General features: G+C 53.3%; 1 protein-coding gene across 1 annotated transcript in view; it reads left to right on the top strand.

The window, feature by feature from the left end:
• MYO1F (myosin IF) overlaps positions 1 to 14,681 on the top strand; it is a 32,535-nt gene extending 17,854 nt beyond the window's left edge. Inside the window, exons 16-28 of the mRNA XM_021704975.1 lie at positions 2,018 to 2,099; positions 3,501 to 3,607; positions 4,092 to 4,190; positions 4,285 to 4,429; positions 10,101 to 10,215; positions 10,309 to 10,478; positions 11,350 to 11,495; positions 11,839 to 11,985; positions 12,102 to 12,250; positions 12,739 to 12,822; positions 13,347 to 13,542; positions 13,629 to 13,798; positions 14,310 to 14,681. Of these exons, the coding sequence (XP_021560650.1) occupies positions 2,018 to 2,099; positions 3,501 to 3,607; positions 4,092 to 4,190; positions 4,285 to 4,429; positions 10,101 to 10,215; positions 10,309 to 10,478; positions 11,350 to 11,495; positions 11,839 to 11,985; positions 12,102 to 12,250; positions 12,739 to 12,822; positions 13,347 to 13,542; positions 13,629 to 13,798; positions 14,310 to 14,386 (1,687 nt within the window). The 3' untranslated portion in view covers positions 14,387 to 14,681. The remainder of the gene's footprint in view (positions 1 to 2,017; positions 2,100 to 3,500; positions 3,608 to 4,091; positions 4,191 to 4,284; positions 4,430 to 10,100; positions 10,216 to 10,308; positions 10,479 to 11,349; positions 11,496 to 11,838; positions 11,986 to 12,101; positions 12,251 to 12,738; positions 12,823 to 13,346; positions 13,543 to 13,628; positions 13,799 to 14,309) is intronic.
• The last annotated feature ends 1,754 nt before the right edge of the window (positions 14,682 to 16,435 follow it).

The following is a 16,435-nucleotide window of genomic DNA, read 5'->3' as shown; positions in this document are numbered from 1 at the left end:
GACCACTATCCAATTGGGAACATTTGCATCACACCCAAAAGATCCCTCGTGCCAAATGGCGGTCGATCCCTCTACCCATTACATGTGTAATTTAAAATTTTTCTTTTTTTAAAAAAGATTTTATTTATTTATTTGTCAGAGAGACAGCACAAGCAGGGGGAATGGCAGGCAGAGGGGGAAGCAGGCTCCCCGCTGAGCAGGGAGCCCGATGCGGGACCCGATTCCAGGACCCTGGGATCATGACCTGAGCTGAAGGCAGACGCTTAACCCACTGGGCCCCCCAGGCGTCCCAGCATGTAATTTTAAATTTTCTAATAAGCACAGTTAAAAAGTAAAAAGGTGAGAGGCACCTGGCTGGCTCAGTCAGAAGAGCACGCAACTCTTCATCTTGGGGTCGTGAGTTCAAGCCCCACCTTGGGGGGTAGCGATGACTTAAATAAATAAACTTTAAAAAAAGTAAAAAGGTGGGGGCGCCTGGGTGGCTCAGTCGTCAAGCGTCTGCCTTCGGCTCAGGTCATGATCCCAGGGTCCTGGGATCGAGCCCCACATCGGGCTCCCTGCTCGGCGGGAAGCCTGCTTCTCCCTCTCCCACTCCCCTGCTTGTGTTCCCTCTCTCGCTGTGTCTCTCTCTGTCAAATAAATAAAATATATATATATATAAAAAAAAGTAAAAAGGTGAATAGATGACATTTAAAAATGTTTTCATATACCCAATATACCCAAAATATCATTTCGACATGCAATCCATATAAAAATTAATAATGAATGAATATGAATCAATTAAGAATGAATGAACTACACTCTCTTGCCCCATACTGCGGTACTCGTTGAAATCTGGTATGCATTTTAACACTCCCAGCGCATCATGATTCAGACAGGCCAAGTCTCAAAGGCCTCGATAACCAGTGACCAGGGGCTGCCATATTGGAAAGCACAGAGCCGTGGTTCTCAAAGTAGGGTTCCTGAACCAGCGGTAGCAGTACCACCTGGGAACTCATTAGAAATTACTGAGCCCCAGCCCAGATATGTGAATGAGAAACTCGAGAGGAACCGGGTGGGGGCCCAGCCAGCCGTGTTTTCACAAGCTCTCCTGGTGATTCTGGTGTCCACTGGGGCAAGCACTGGATAGAAAAACTACGTTGATAAAGGGCTAGAGCGTGTGGTGGGCATCATTCACTCTTTTTTTTTTTTTACTTTCTTTTAAGTGTGATAAAATACACTATAAAGTTCACCTTCTTCACCATTTTGCATTGTACAGCTCAGTAACATGAAGCACATTCACAACGCAACCATCCCCACTCCCTCGTTCCAGAACTCTTTCTTTTTTTTTTTTTTTTTAATTTATTTATTTGACAGAGAGATAGCACAAGTAGGCAGAGCAGTAGGCAGAGGGAAAGGGAGAAGCAGGCTCTCTGCTGAGCAGGGAGCCCGATGCGGGGCTCGATCCCAGGACCCTGGGATCATGACCTGAGCCGAAGGCAGCCACTTAACCGACTGAGCCACCCAGGTGCCCCCCAGAACTCTTTCATCCTCCCGAATATGTATGGATGAGCAGTGCACTCGTTCTGTGTTATGGTGGTCGGAGAAGACCTCACTGAGGAGATGAGGGAGGGGATTGTGACTGGAGCAAAGAATGTCGAAGCAATCCCCTGCTGATGGACAATCAGACTGGGCCTATCTAGGACTACCACAGGCAGCGAGCACGCTTGTATCTCTTCGCTCACGCATGTGAGCCTGTGTGTGCTCCTACAAGGGGACCTGCCCCTAAAGCCCGAGATGCTGACATGTTGCAGCCCTAGAGAGACGTTCCTACTGAACTGAACTTTGTTCTACTTTACTTGCTACCCAAGTCGTGCGTGGTCGTAGCGGCAGAAGGAACACTGAAAATAGATCAAGGAACCAAAAGGACAAAACGAACTCTGCAGTTCTCACCATTACACCCCCCACACTCAGGGAGAACTATGCTAGCACCCAAGGTTCAGCTGCACCTCTGACTCCCCCTGTCCCCGCTGCCTAGGGCCTTCCTCCGGATGCTCTTTCCTGAGAAGCTGGATGTAGACAAGAAGGGCCGCCCCAGCACGGCTGGCTCCAAGATCAAGGTGGGCCTGGGGCAGGAGAGGAGAAGCTGGGCATAGGGAGGGCTGGGGTCTGTCTCTCTCTCGTCCTGGAGCTTCCGCTCCTCTCTCTGGCACCCTCTGTGCTGCAGGGTCTTCTTCCAGCTCTGGGGCTAGTGGGGAGGTTGGACCAGTTTCCCTGAAGTCCCCCCTAACTCTCTAAATCCAAAAGTGAACCATCATCTCAATAATTTTTTTGGTCTTCTGGTTACTTACCACTTTAATTTGAATTGTGGTAAAATATACATAAAATGTACCATTTTAACCATTGTTAAGTGCACAGCTCAGTGGCATGAAGCACATTCCCATTGTGCCACCACCCCCACTATCTGTCTCCAAACTTTCCATCTCCCCAAACTGTCTCCAGAACTTTCTCCAGAACTTTCCATCTCCCCACACGGAGACTCTGTCCCCATGAAGCACGGACTCCCCACCCCCTGCTCCAGCCCTGGCTCCCACCCTGTCCTCTCTGTCTTTGTGCACGGGACTCCTCTGGGGACCTCCTGGGAGTGGGGTCCTGTGGGATGTGTCCTTCCGGGTCTGGCTTACCTCACTCAGCATAATGTCCTCAAAGTTCGTCCATGTTGTAGCACGTGTCAGGATGTCCTTCCTTTTTAAGGCTGAAGAATCTTCTAGCGTATGAATGGACCACATTTTCCTATCCATTCCTCCGTGGATGGACACGTAGGTTGTTTTCACTTTAACCTATTATGAATAGTGCTGCTATCAACTGGGTGTCCCAGTCTAAAAAAATCTCTTCATAACCACGCATTGAGCCCTTGCCAGGGCTGGCTGCAAACGCGGGACACTTTACACATATGGGACTAGTCCCACCCGGTGGAGGGGAGACCAAGGCTCACGGCAGCAGTCACCAGCCCGGACCACACAGCAGAACACACTCCACATCGAGGTCTCCCGTGCCCCTCTCTCCAATCCCCCCGCCTGGAACAATGTCCTTTCTAGTCTCCCCCAAGGGACTAAAATGCACAACCCAAGGGACACACACATGATTCCCTACTCCCAAAGCAGTGGTCCCCCTCGAAGGACAGGCAGAAATGTTCTACGCAACATGTTGTCTTGAGTGCTCAGTTACTCCATCAACAAACATTTGCTGAGCACTTACTACGCGCCAGATTAAGCAGTGAATGCTGCAGACAGGAGAGCTCCTAGTCTGAGGTTCAAGGATCAGGTACACACACAATATCAAGCCCCATGGTGTGTGCTAATGGAAGAATGCACAGACCAGGGACACCGGACCCCTTGGCTCACTGGGAGCCAGCCCCCCACTCAGGGTCTCTCTGTCCCCTGACCCTGTACCCAGGGTGGGAGGAGAGAGGGTCCAAGGGCCCCGTCTGTGCACCACCCCCGCCTTCTCCCCCACCTCAGAAACAAGCGAATGACCTGGTGGCCACCCTGAAGAGATGTACGCCCCACTATATTCGCTGCATCAAACCCAACGAGACCAAGAAGCCCCGTGACTGGGAGGAGAGCAGGTGACTACCAGCTGGACCAATGCACACAGCCTGTCCCCCCAGACTGACCCTCCCTCGAGAGCCCACCCAGAGTCATGCGACCCATCCCGAGGATGACCCCTAGGACCAGAGCAAAACCTCTCAGGGTCCTGGGGTCCTACCCAGCACTGACCTAGACCCTCCGGACTGCAGGGATGAGTGGAACTGAGCGTCGGGTGACCCAGGGATTAGCACAGTCCCCTCTGTCCCCAGACCCTAGGACACACCCCTAGAATTAACCCTGGAACTGACCACAGAACTCACACAGACCCCTCCCCCCAGAAGCTAGGCCCCCACTCCACAGAACTGACTCCCAGACACTGAAGTCACCCCCCAAACTGCCCCCAGCACGAATCCAGACCCCCCTGGTCTCACATCTGCCCTCTCCAGCCCTGCTCAGCAGCACCCACTCACACCCAGGACCAGGGAGTATCCCCCAGGGGACTCACAGTGCCTTCCCCCTTAGGGTCAAGCACCAGGTGGAGTACCTGGGCCTGAAGGAGAACATCAGGGTGCGCCGGGCTGGCTTCGCCTACCGCCGCCAGTTCTCCAAGTTCCTGCAGAGGTGAGGCTCCCCCGCCTGCCCCAGGCCCTCCCCACCACCCCGCAGAGGGACTGCCAGCAGGGACCCCAAACCCTCCCATGCCCTCTGCCTCCAGGTACGCCATTCTGACCCCTGAGACGTGGCCCCAGTGGCGTGGGGATGAACGTCAGGGCGTCCAGCACCTGCTCCGGGCGGTCAACATGGAGCCAGACCAGTACCAGATGGGGAGCACCAAGGTCTTTGTCAAGAACCCTGAGTCGGTGAGTGTGAGAGAGAGGCAGATACGTGCATCACCGCACGGGGGCAGGTCCTGCTCTTCAGGCCACTTTAGGCCTCAGGCATGTTGCCTTACCCCTCGGAGCCTCCGTTTCTCCTTTTGGAAAGTGGGGAGAGTGGTAGCCCCCCTGCAGGATTGGGGTGAGGCTCAGACAAAACAGGAAGTCCGCTACGCAGTGTGAGCGAGTGCTCAGAAAAACCTGAATTAGCCGGATAGTCCCTGGTGGCCAGGCGGCAGGTGGAGAAACGCAGAGCCAATGAGGGGTAAGAACTCACAGCTTCTCCAGAACGTCTCTTGTCCCTTGTTTCCTTCTCTCTGTCCTCTTTCTGCTTTCTTCCTTTTTTACTAACTTTCTTCTGTGCTTTCTCCTCTCCTATGTTTTCTTACCTCTTCCCTCCTTCCTTCCTTCATAAACACACTGAGTCCCTGTCCTAGTGGTGGTTGGTTGATCCCAAGACCTGCCCCAGGCCCTGATCTACCACAGACAAACCTCATCCCGCATCCTCCATGCACAAATGATCCCTCCAGCACGTCGTTATCAGCTCTTAGCCTTTTAGCGAAAGGCTGGGAGCCCCACCAACTCCATGCTGCCTCCGCTTGCATGGAAAAAACAAAGTCACAATGACAAATCTGTTCTGGGGACCTACTGTAAGCATGGCGACTATAGTAACCAATGCTGTGTTGTATACGTGCAATTTGCTGAGAGTAGATCTCCCATGTTCTCACCACAAAAAAGAAATGGTAACCGTAGGTGCTAGTTAACAGTTCTGCAATATATACATATATCACATCAACTCATGTGCACCTTAAATTTACACAATGCTATATGTCAGTTATATCTCAATAAACCTGGGTGGGGGGAGTTTTTTAAAAAGCAACAATGACAAAGAGAACATAAAAGCAGGGCCAAGTGGGGGAGGGGGCGCCCGGCTGGCTGTCCGCAGAGCACGCAACTCTTGGTCTCCGGGTTGGAAGTTTGAGCCCCCATGTTGAGTGTAGAGATTACTGAAAAATAAAATCTTAATAAATAAATAAATAAATAAAAAGGCAGGGCAAGGAATCCCCTTGGGGGGCCTGCCTGGCCACCTGCTTCTATGCGAGGATTGGACAGCAAACCGGGAGCCGGCCGTCTGGATGAACTGTGCTAACTCACCACAGTCCCACGCAAGTCTTATGTCCCCCAGCCTGGGCCACGCTCCAGCACTGGGGAAAGGGCTGCTGCCTGCCCAGGCCTCGCTAGGTGCCTCACCACCTGCATGATCAGACCACCTGCTCCGCTAGCACCTTAGGGACTTGAAGACAACTGGGAAATTGTCCAGATGATTCCCTTGATGTTACTGTAACTTACAAGTAACTGTTCTCTCATCAAACCAAACACATAACACTGGGGTGGAGATTCTGGAGATTTTATGGCTACAAAAATAGTCTGTCGGGGCTCCTGGTTGGCTCAGTTAGTAGAGCATGCGACTCTTAATCTGGGGTCATGTGTTCAAACCCCACATTGGGTATAGAGGAAAGAAAGAAAAGAAAGAGAAAGAGAGGAGAGAAGGAGAGAGCGAAAGAGAGAGGAAGGGAGGGAGGGAGGAAGGGTGGGGGAAGGAAAGGCAAGGAAAGGAAAGGGAGGAGAGGAGAGGAGGGGAGAGGAGAGGAGAAGAGAGGAGAGGAGACGAGAGGAGAGGAAAGGAAAAGGAAAAGGAAAGGAGAGAAAGAAGAAAATTGTCTTGGGAGGTTGGGCTCTTGGTCCCCCAAACTTGTCTGTACCTACATCTAGAGCTTCTCCCTATAGATGCATTTGCCCCAAGAAATAAGAACAGTCTTTGGGGCACCTGGGTGGAGAGTCGGTTAAGCATCCAAATCTTAGTTTTGGCTTAGGTCATGATCTCAGGGTCATGAGATGGAGCCCCGTGTCGGACTCTACACTCAGCACGGAGTCTGCTGAAGACTATCTCTTCCTCTTCCCTCTGCCCCTCCCCCCGCCGCTCTCTCTCTCTCTCTCTCTCTCTCAAATAAATAAATCTTTTTTTTAATTTTAAAAATTGACACTGAAGAAAACAAATAGACAAACAAAGCTAGCACTGGCTAAGACTATATAAGGTACAATCAAATTCTGACAAAAAATGCAGTCTGCACATTTTGAGGTGGGGAAGATGAACTGGCTGGAAATAATGAAATTCACAAAGGGAAACATTTCATGGAAACATTCTGTAAGGAAAAAAGAAAGACTGAAAATTTGCACGGGACAAAACTGATCCCGATGAGAAACATTTTAGTAAAATGAAAACAGAAGAAAGAAACAAACATGGGAACAGTTTTATGACTGTTCATAACTGTGCAGTATCAAAATTGATCAAAGAACTAATGGAGTTGGGGACTTTCTCGACCATAAATGCACTTACGCTGGGATGATTCTGACTTGGATTCTGTGTCTTGTAAACATGGACTCAAAATATCCTCGGTGTTTTACAACCTGCTGGCCTTCACTGCCTGTCATGCCGGGCAGCTCTAACAAAGTACCACAAACTGGATGGCTTAAGTCAACAGAAATTAATTTTCTCATGTTTCTGAAGGCTAGAAATCCAAAATCAGGTGTCAGCATGGCCATGCTCCCTCTAAAGGCTCCAGGGAAGATCCTTCCTTGACTCTCCCTAACGTCTGGTGATCGCCAGGCATCCTTGCCACTCCTGATCACCCCACTCTCTGCCTCTGTCATCACATGGCCTTCTCCTCTGTGTCTGGGTCCCGATGTCCCTCTTCTTAGAAGGACACCAGTCATATTGGATTGAGGGCCCATCCTACTCCAGTATGACCTCATTTTAACTTGATTACATCTGCAGAGACCCTCTCTCCAGGGAAGGTCACATTCACAGGTTCCGGGTGGACATGAATTTGGAGGGGGAACACTATTCAAGCCAGTACACTAGGATAAGCTCAGATTTGGGGCCTGTCTACCCACCTCAAGCACATGCAGCTCTGCCCTCTGCACATGAAGGAGATGAATTTTATTTATTTATTTATTTTAAAAAGATTTTATTTATTTATCTGAGACAGAAAGAATGAGAGAGACAGAGAGCACATGAGAGGGGGGAGGGTCAGAGGGAGAAGCAGGCTCCCTGCCGAGCAGGGAGCCCGACGCGGGACTCGATCCAGGGACTCCAGGATCATGACCTGAGCCGAAGGCAGTCGCTAAACCAACTGAGCCACCCAGGCGCCCCTGAATTTTATTTTTAAAAAGGTTTTATTTGGGACGCCTGGGTGGCTCAGTCGGTTAAGCGTCTGCCTTCGGCTCAGGTCATGATCCCAGGGTCCTGGGATCGAGTCCCGCATCGGGCTCCCTGCTCTGCGGGGAGCCTGCTTCTCCCTCTGCCTCTGCTTCTCTCTCTCTCTGTCTCTCGTGAATAAATAAATAAAATCTTAAAAAAAAGGTTTTATTTATTAGAAAGAGAGAACACAAGTGGGAAGAGGGGCAAAGGGAGAGAGACAAGCAGACTCTCCCTGCTGAGCTGGGAGCCCAACTTGAGGCTCCATCCCAGGCCCCTAGGATCACGACCTGAGCTAAAGGTAGATGCTTAACTGAGCCACCCAGGCGCCCTGAAGGAGATGAATTTTATTTTCTTAAAGATTTTATTTATTTATTTATTTGAGAGAGCGTGCGTGCACGCGTGTACAAGCAGGGGTGGGGGCAGGCAGAGGGACAAGTAGACTCCCCGCTGAGCAGGGAACCCAATGTGGGGCTCGATCCCAGGACCTCAGGATCAGTCGTTCAACCGACTGAGCCACCCAGGCACCCCGAAGGAGATGAATTTTAAACTCTGTAGACAGGAAGATTCCTTTCCCAAATTGAAAACGAATTCCCTTCCCTGAGCAGAAATAACGAGGTTGCAGGACACTCATCCCATCTGCCCTAAACAGCTAAGGCAGAGAGGACTCCTGGTTGGCCCACCCCCAGTTCTGCAAGCTCTTTATTCATACCTGATGTCCTCTCAGCAAACTGCAGAATGTACTTCCGTGCCATCCAGACACCCTATACGAGGCATTACTTGGGCATGCTTTGCACACAGACCCACTGACCCATATAATACCAGTCTGAGAAACAAAGGAGTATGGAAACTCCACTCGATTCCCTGCAGGCTGTGAAACTATAGCCTTGGTGGGGTTAGGATTCCTTCCTGGTGAAAAGATCCCCACCTTTCATGAATACTTATAAACACTCACAGCTTTAAAAGTTCTCAAAGATATATAAAGATTTACTTATTTTAGAGAGAAAATGAGCAGGGGGCGGGGAGGGGCGGAAGGAGAGGGAGGGAGAGAGAGAGAGAAGCAGACTCCCCCCTAAGAACGGAGCCCCACTGGGGCTCGATCTCACGACCCTGAGATCATGACCCAAGCCAAAATCAAAAGTCGGATGCTCAACCGAGTCACCCAGGTATCCCTCCAAGATATATTTTTTTAAAGTGCATTTGAACCAAGTATCTACAGACTTACTTTGGTCCTTGCGGCAAACCCTGGGGTTTCTGGGAAACATCAACCACCTTGCTCAGCAAAGCAGGCCTTAGCAGTGATGTAATATTTGTGTATTTGACAAATCTGTCTGGGTGAAGTGCTAAATATTTTTCTAAATAAAGCCCCATTTGATTTACATTATTTCCCATTTTGGTATTTCCCTGATTGACAATGCTGTCCCTTTTATCACTAAATTTGTTTGAATTAGGGGTGCCTGGGTAGCTCAGTCATTAAGCGTCTGCCTTCGGCTCAGGTCATGATCCCGGGGTCCTGGGATCGAGCCCCGCATCGGGCTCCCTGCTCTGCGGGAGGCCTGCTTCTCCTCTTCCTCTGCCCCTGCTTGTGTTCCTTCTCTCAGTGTCTCTCTCTCTGTCAAATAAATAAATGAAATCTTTAAATAAATACATTTGTTTGAATTACAACGCTCCCCAGTCATCTGTCCTATCCCATTAGGTTGTTCTATTCTTCGATCAGCACCCCATTGTTCTTATTACTGAGATTTATAACTTTTCATATCCAGTGGGCTCCTCTCCTTGATATGTTCACTGTTATTATTCTAAGTGAAGGGACATCCTTCATGGCATTGCAACTCTGACTTGCTCTAATATAGTTTATACCTTAAGTCCCCTGTGGACTGAGACTCTTAAAACTCAAAAGTCTGCTCTCTGTAAAAACTTCTTTTCCAGGGAGGGCATGTATGGCTGGGCAGGTTGTACACTATACAACTACCTGGTCTCCAGGTACATCACAGTCCTATACACCAGATTTTCACATTTACAGTATTTTGTTGGTTTTCTAAGATGCACATTGGTTCACATTTCTAACATCTCTGAAATTGGGGTGCACCTCAGGTGGGTGACGTGCCATAACTTAACTAGCAGTGTGAGAAACTGTGATGTTACACTATTTCTGGCAAGACGGCACAGCTAGAAGAGGCAGAGCTGGGATTCGAACCCTGCAAGACCAGCGCACAGTTTCATTTAATGCAGGGGTTTGTGCCCCATATTGGGAGGGAACCCTGGGTCCAGTCATTTGGAGGAAGAAAAAAATTTTTTTGACCATAGTGTATGAGCATGCGTGCAGGTGCCTGTAAGCAAGAGCAAGTGGGTAGGGTGGGATCAGAGAAAGACCCACCGCCCCTCCCTCTCGCCCAGCTTTTCCTTCTGGAGGAGATGCGAGAGCGTAAGTTCGATGGCTTTGCCCGCACCATCCAGAAGGCCTGGAGGCGCCATGTGGCAGTCCGGAAGTATGAGGAGATGCGGGAGGAAGGTGAGAGGCTGCAGATGGGAGGCTCAGGGTGGGGACAGATGGACTTGGAAGAGGCAGGCCACAACCTCTGCCCCTGACCCGGTGTCCCCACAGCTTCCAACATCCTGCTGAACAAGAAGGAGCGGAGACGGAACAGTATCAACCGGAACTTCGTCGGGGACTACCTGGGGCTAGAGGAGCGGCCGGAGCTGCGCCAGTTCCTGGGCAAGAGGGAACGCGTGGACTTCGCTGACTCGGTCACCAAGTACGACCGCCGCTTCAAGGTGAGGCACTAGCAGGTGGGCACGTCTGGGATCCTGGCCCCAGCCTGGCACCCCCACCAGAGGTACACCCTTACCTGGCCCAGATACACCTGTCCACAGGTATATATTCACCTAGCCTAGATACACCTGCCCCATCACAGGTACACCCTCAACTGGGCCAGACACACCTGTACACTCAACTAGTGTAGATACGTCTGGCCATTAAATATGCCCTCATGTAGCCCAGACACACCTGTCCGTCACATACATCTTCGTCTGGCCAGACACAGCTTTCCACAATTACACACTTCCCTCACCCAGAAGCCCTGACCATAGGGCCACCCCCACTTACCCTGGACACACCTATCCATTAGGTATACCCTCAGCCAGTCTAGATAGATCTGTCACTTAGACGTATCTTCGTCTGGCCCAGACACACCTGGGGCTTGGGTCGGCCCACGCCCGGCACAGGTCGCTGCCCCACACTGCGCTTCCTCTGCATGCTGTGGGTACAGGGAGCGCTCGTCAAGGCCCAGACACTCCCCTGCCCCCTGTCCACCTCCTGGGGCTGCCCTCTTTCATCACTTACCCTGCCACACCCTGGTCAGGTACGTTAAGGAATTCTGTGTTGTGCTCCGAGGGGGGCCGTGCCCGGGGGCGCCACCTCTCCTGTACCTGTTCACTGGCCCAGAAACCCCTCTCTAACCAATATACCTTAACCTCCTATTTCTTATATAATGTAACTCCTCATATACCTTCACATGGAGGGAAACACTCAGCTGACCTGTCCTTCACCTGCCAGCACCACTCCCCTGCCTGAGGTTGATCTTGTGGAGCCAGGCGGCCCATGCCCAGGGCTCCAGCCACCAGCTCTGCTCCTGCATCCTCACAGCCCATCAAAAGGGACTTGATCCTGACGCCCAAGTGTGTGTATATAATCGGACGGGAGAAGGTGAAGAAGGGACCAGAGAAGGGCCAGGTGTGTGAGGTCCTGAAGAAGAAGCTGGAGATCCAGGCCCTCCGAGGAGTTTCCCTTAGGTGAGGCCAGGCCCTCCCCTGCCCCAGTCCCCCTCATCTGCCTTCTTGTCATCCTCAGCTGCCCTCACACTTCTCACCCCATCTGTCACTCTGACCATCTAACCGACGCTATACCTGTAACCCTCTCTTGGCCCTCCGTGTCACCTTCCCCTGCCCCCACACTCATGATCCTTATGTGCCAAGAGCACCTGTCCCCTCACCTGACGCTTCTCTATGACCACCTTCCCCAGCTCCTTGCCCCCTCTCTCATCACCCCTCACTTCCCTTCACCCGACCCTCCCCGTCGCATCTCACATGTCAGTCCTGCCACCCTCACCTGCCTTTCCTCCTACCCCTCCCCCAGCACAAGGCAGGACGACTTCTTCATCCTCCAAGAAGACGCCGCCGACAGCTTCCTGGAGAGCATCTTCAAGACCGAGTTCGTCAGCCTCCTGAGCAAGCGCTTCGAGGAGGCGGCGCGGAGGGCCCTGCCCCTCACCTTCAGCGACACGTACGCCCCCCGCCACCGTCCCCGGGCTGGGCTGGGCACAGCGCCCCCTCTCGCGCCCCGTGGCCCCGGCCCGCTTGGGGAGTGGGCGTCCCCGCAGCTTCCTCCTCTCCCCACAGACTACAGTTCCGAGTGAAGAAGGAGGGCTGGGGCGGAGGTGGCACCCGCAGCGTCACTTTCTCCCGTGGCTCCGGCGAGGTGGCCGTGCTCAAGGCTAGCGGCCGGTCCCTCACAGTCAGCGTGGGCGACGGGCTGCCCAAAAGCTCCAGTGAGTCTGCGCAGAGCTAGGGGCGGAGCCAAAGAGGCGGGCCCTATGGAGGCGGGGCCAGCGAGGGGGGACTAATCAAGGCTGTGGGGGCGGAGCCAGTGAGGCTGGCCCGGAGCGGGTGAGGGCCGGGGAGGGGTGGGTCGAGAGAGATGTAATGGAAAGGACGCGGCCACGGAGAGGGCAGGGTCAGCGAGGTAACCAATGAATGGGAGAGAAATGTGGAGGGGGCGTGGCCAGGGAAATAACCCCCCCAGTAGTGGGCGGGCCTAGAGAGCCGCGCCAGTGAGAAGTGGGCCCTGGGGGGCTGGGCCAGTTACTGGGCAGAGCCACTGTTCCAGTAACTACGGGGCGGTGCCGATGGGACAGCCAGGGAGCCAGGGGGGCGGAGTCTGGGGCGGGGCCACAGAGAGGCCTGGACTTGTGGGCGGGGCCAAGAGCCTGCTGTGGTCTGGTCACTACTCAAATTCCCATCTCCTTTCCCCTTTCAGAGCCTACACGGAAGGGAATGGCCCAGGGAAAATCTCGAAGGCCAGTCCAGGCCCCTACCCGGGCAGCCCCTGGGCCTCCCAGAGGTGAGGAGATGTGTCTTCCCTTGCCTCTTGTGTGCTCCATGACCCAAGCCATGCCTGCTGTCAACAGATAGAACTCTGCACAGCTCCCCCTCTTCCACAGAATACAGACTAAGCTTAGTTTGATATTCAAAGCCCTTCAGAAGCCAAACCCAGCTAACCACCAACCTCTTCTCTCCTCCCATCTTATACTCCTGTCACACAAGCTATATCTTATTCTGCCAACTTAACAAATTTGTTCATATCCCCAAGCCTTTGCTTGGGCTGTTTGCTCCTCTTGTCTCCCAAATTCCCACTTAGCTTGAGCTCCCATTCATCCTCCAAGACCCACCAACAAAAGCCCTCCTACAGAAGAGGATGGTGGAAATCTTACCCCTGCAGAGACTCCCTCTGGGCCAGTCCTTACCATGCTGGGTTGAGCATGTGACTGGCTGCCTCCCCCTCAGACTGGGATCTTGGAGCTAAGTCCTCCCCAAATCCTCCTACCATCACCTTGATAAATGCCCCAACTCTCGCTCCTGCCACAGGCCTGGACCACAATGGAGTGACTCCTTCTGCCAGAAGGGGGCCCCTGCCCCTGGAGATCACATCTGGAGGGGGCTTCCAGCAGCCTCTCCGGGGCCCTCCATCCTCAGCCCTGAGGGCCAGCAGGCGCCCCCGGGCACGGCCCCCCTCGGAGCACAACACAGAATTCCTTAACGTACCTGACCAGGGTGTGGCAGGGTAAGTGATGAAAGAGGGCAGCCCCAGGAGGTGGACAGGGGGCAGGGGAGTGTCTGGGCCTTGACGAGCGCTCCCTGTACCCACAGCATGCAGAGGAAGCGCAGTGTGGGGCAGCGACCTGTGCCGGGCGTGGGCCGACCCAAGCCCCAGCCTCGGACGCATGGCCCGCGGTGCCGGGCACTGTACCAGTATGTGGGCCAAGATGTGGATGAGCTGAGCTTCAACGTGAACGAGGTCATTGAGATCCTCATGGAAGGTGTGTGTCCCAGGGCAGAGGGGGAGTCAGAACCCTGCTGGGCAACCCCCCATTCCTGCACACCCTTCCGGAAGAGAACAGAAGCAACAAGCCCCCACCAGAGATACTCTCTTCCGGGCCAGTGGCTGCATAAGCTAGAAGGCCTTGGGTCTGGAGGTTCCCTCCTAAGGCTCTCTGGGGGCCTGGCCTCACAGCAGCATGCCCAGTCCCCTGGGCCTCATTTTTCTCTCCTGTCAAGCCCAGGGCTAATAGCAGAACCCACCTCAAAGAGACCCCTTATGAGTAAAAATGGGTCAGTCGTGTCTGGATGGCCCAGGCCACCTTCCTACCTTAGTCCCCTGGGCTGCCTGCCCACCCCAGAGGGGCTTGGGACTCAGCAGCACCCTCTGCGGGTAAGTGGGGAGTCCCAGAGGGGTCATGGAGTGGCGATGAATAAAACAGGCAGGGAGCCACATGATGGCTTCCTCCTGGGTGGGCCGCACACCGCCTCACACTCCCCTCTCACCCACAGATTCCTCGGGCTGGTGGAAAGGCCGGCTGCATGGCCAGGAGGGCCTCTTCCCAGGAAACTATGTGGAGAAGATCTGAGAGGGGGCCCGGATTCGGCCTGCTGCCTGCCTGCCAGAGAGCCAGGCCCTGCCGGCCAGGGCCTGGTTTTCCTTGGCCACATTAGCCAGAAGAAGGTCCAGTCCTGGGGCCTCCAGCCCAGCCCAGCCCAGGCCCTGGGTCTGGGTCTGGGGGTCACCACTGCAGCCACCCCAGGGCCCTGGCATCCCCCATGTCACACACCTCCTGTGTCAAACAGGGCTAACAGCAGAATCTACCTCCCAGCTGCCTTGTGAGTATAAATGAGTTGTGTCCTGTCGGCAAAGTGCCAAGCACAGTTGGGGGCACCTTGACAAGTGAGACTCCCCTTCTTCTGTCATCACTGAGGCAATAAACATTTGCCAGGTGAAAGTGTGAATTAAATTTACTGAGCGCTAACCAAACACTGAGGGAGAAGCCACAAATACCCCATTGCAGGTGCAAAACTGGGGGCCGGGAGAAGTTTTGTCACTTGCCCGAGATCCCACAGAGCCAAGCCTTGAACTCGTATATACCCCCACCCCACATCTCCCAAAGCTGGTGTTTGTCCCACTTGCCCACTCACCCACTCTTGGCCATTTGCATCCTGGCCTTCCTGCAGAAAATAGTCTGGTGGGTCCTGTTAGCTTTGAATCTGCAGCCCCCAAACCCATCCAGGACCTGACTGGACCCTGAGGAAGGAGGCAGGTCCCACATGGTCCTTCACAATCCAGCCTGGGCCACCCCTGGCCCCTGCACCACCACTCCCATGTCTGTGCTTTCTTAGCCCTCACTCACCTGGGGTCAGAACCAGTTCTGATACGCAAGGGCCCTGGCTTCCTGCATCTATTGTCATGGATTTAGGGGGTCAGCCTGGCCACTGGACTCCCCAGATGTTTCCAAGCCAGTGATGGAGCCTGAGCCTTTCAGAACTCCCTGCAGATGCAGCTGGAACTGCTGCGGATCCCGCCATGGTCTGAGCCTAAGTATTCCGACTTTCCAAACAGACACCCACTCTGGGCTCAGACCCTCAAAGAGCAGCCAGTCTGGGAGAGACACAGCCAAATTGGTGGGGTCAGGACTGCGCCAGAGAAGGGACAGGGGCTGGGGCAGGGGCCGGGGATGCAGAGAGAGAGTGGGCATTGCTGGAGGAGCCAAGAAGGAAGAAAAGGATTTGGGGTCAGCAGATCTTGACTCGGCAAACACCACATACAGCGATCCACGCTGTGACAGGAGGACTCCAAGCAGAGGTCACCTACCCAACTGGAGGATGGGAGATGAGGTATCAGAGAAAGACTGGCCAGCAGCACCTTCTGCAGGATCTGAACCCTCTCTCTTCTGTCCCTGCTTTGGGAAGCTGAGCGTGGCCAAAAAAAATCCCAAGGTTGCAACTGGGTCTCAACAACTCTTTTATTAGCCAATCATTACACAAAAGCATTTAACCAGTCCCTTGAATGTCCCTGGTTTCCTCCATCTCTGATTTTCGCCCCTCCACTGCCCAACCACCACTGTGCATGTCTCTCTCTGCAACACTTAGACATTAGAACAGGCTGGGGAGGAAGTGCATGAGCCACCAATCTCATCAACTGGGCGTTTCCTGGTGCTGAAGAGGAATTGGGGCTTCCACCTCCCTCCTCTCTCCTTGAACTCACCATGCACGCTGCCTGCCCCCTGACATTTTGGGGTACAGTCCCAGGGCCCCAATGCCATGGCAGTCACCCCATTTACAGGAAGTAGGGCTTTCTGGGCCTCACATCTAGGTTACAGCATCTTCAGACTGCAAACCTCAGAATCACCTTGGCCCTGCCTACTCCACAGCCCCACATCCTGTTGACTTATAGAATTTCTTTTTTTTGATTTTTTTTTTTTTTTATTTATTTATTTGACAGAGACAGAGACAGCGAAAGCAGGAACACAAGCAGGGGGAGTGGGAGAGGGAGAAGCAGGCTTCCCGCTGAGCCGGGAGCCCGATGTGGGACTCGATCCCAGGACCCTGGGATCATGACCTGAGCCGAAGGCAGTCGCTTAACCAACTGAGCCACCCAGGCACCCGACTTATAGAATTTCTTAAGC

This window comes from Neomonachus schauinslandi, chromosome 1 (genome assembly GCF_002201575.2).
Source record: "Neomonachus schauinslandi chromosome 1, ASM220157v2, whole genome shotgun sequence".
Classification (NCBI taxonomy): domain Eukaryota; kingdom Metazoa; phylum Chordata; class Mammalia; order Carnivora; family Phocidae; genus Neomonachus; species Neomonachus schauinslandi.
Note: the sequence above shows the minus strand (reverse complement) of the source record. Positions and strands in the feature narration are given on the sequence as shown.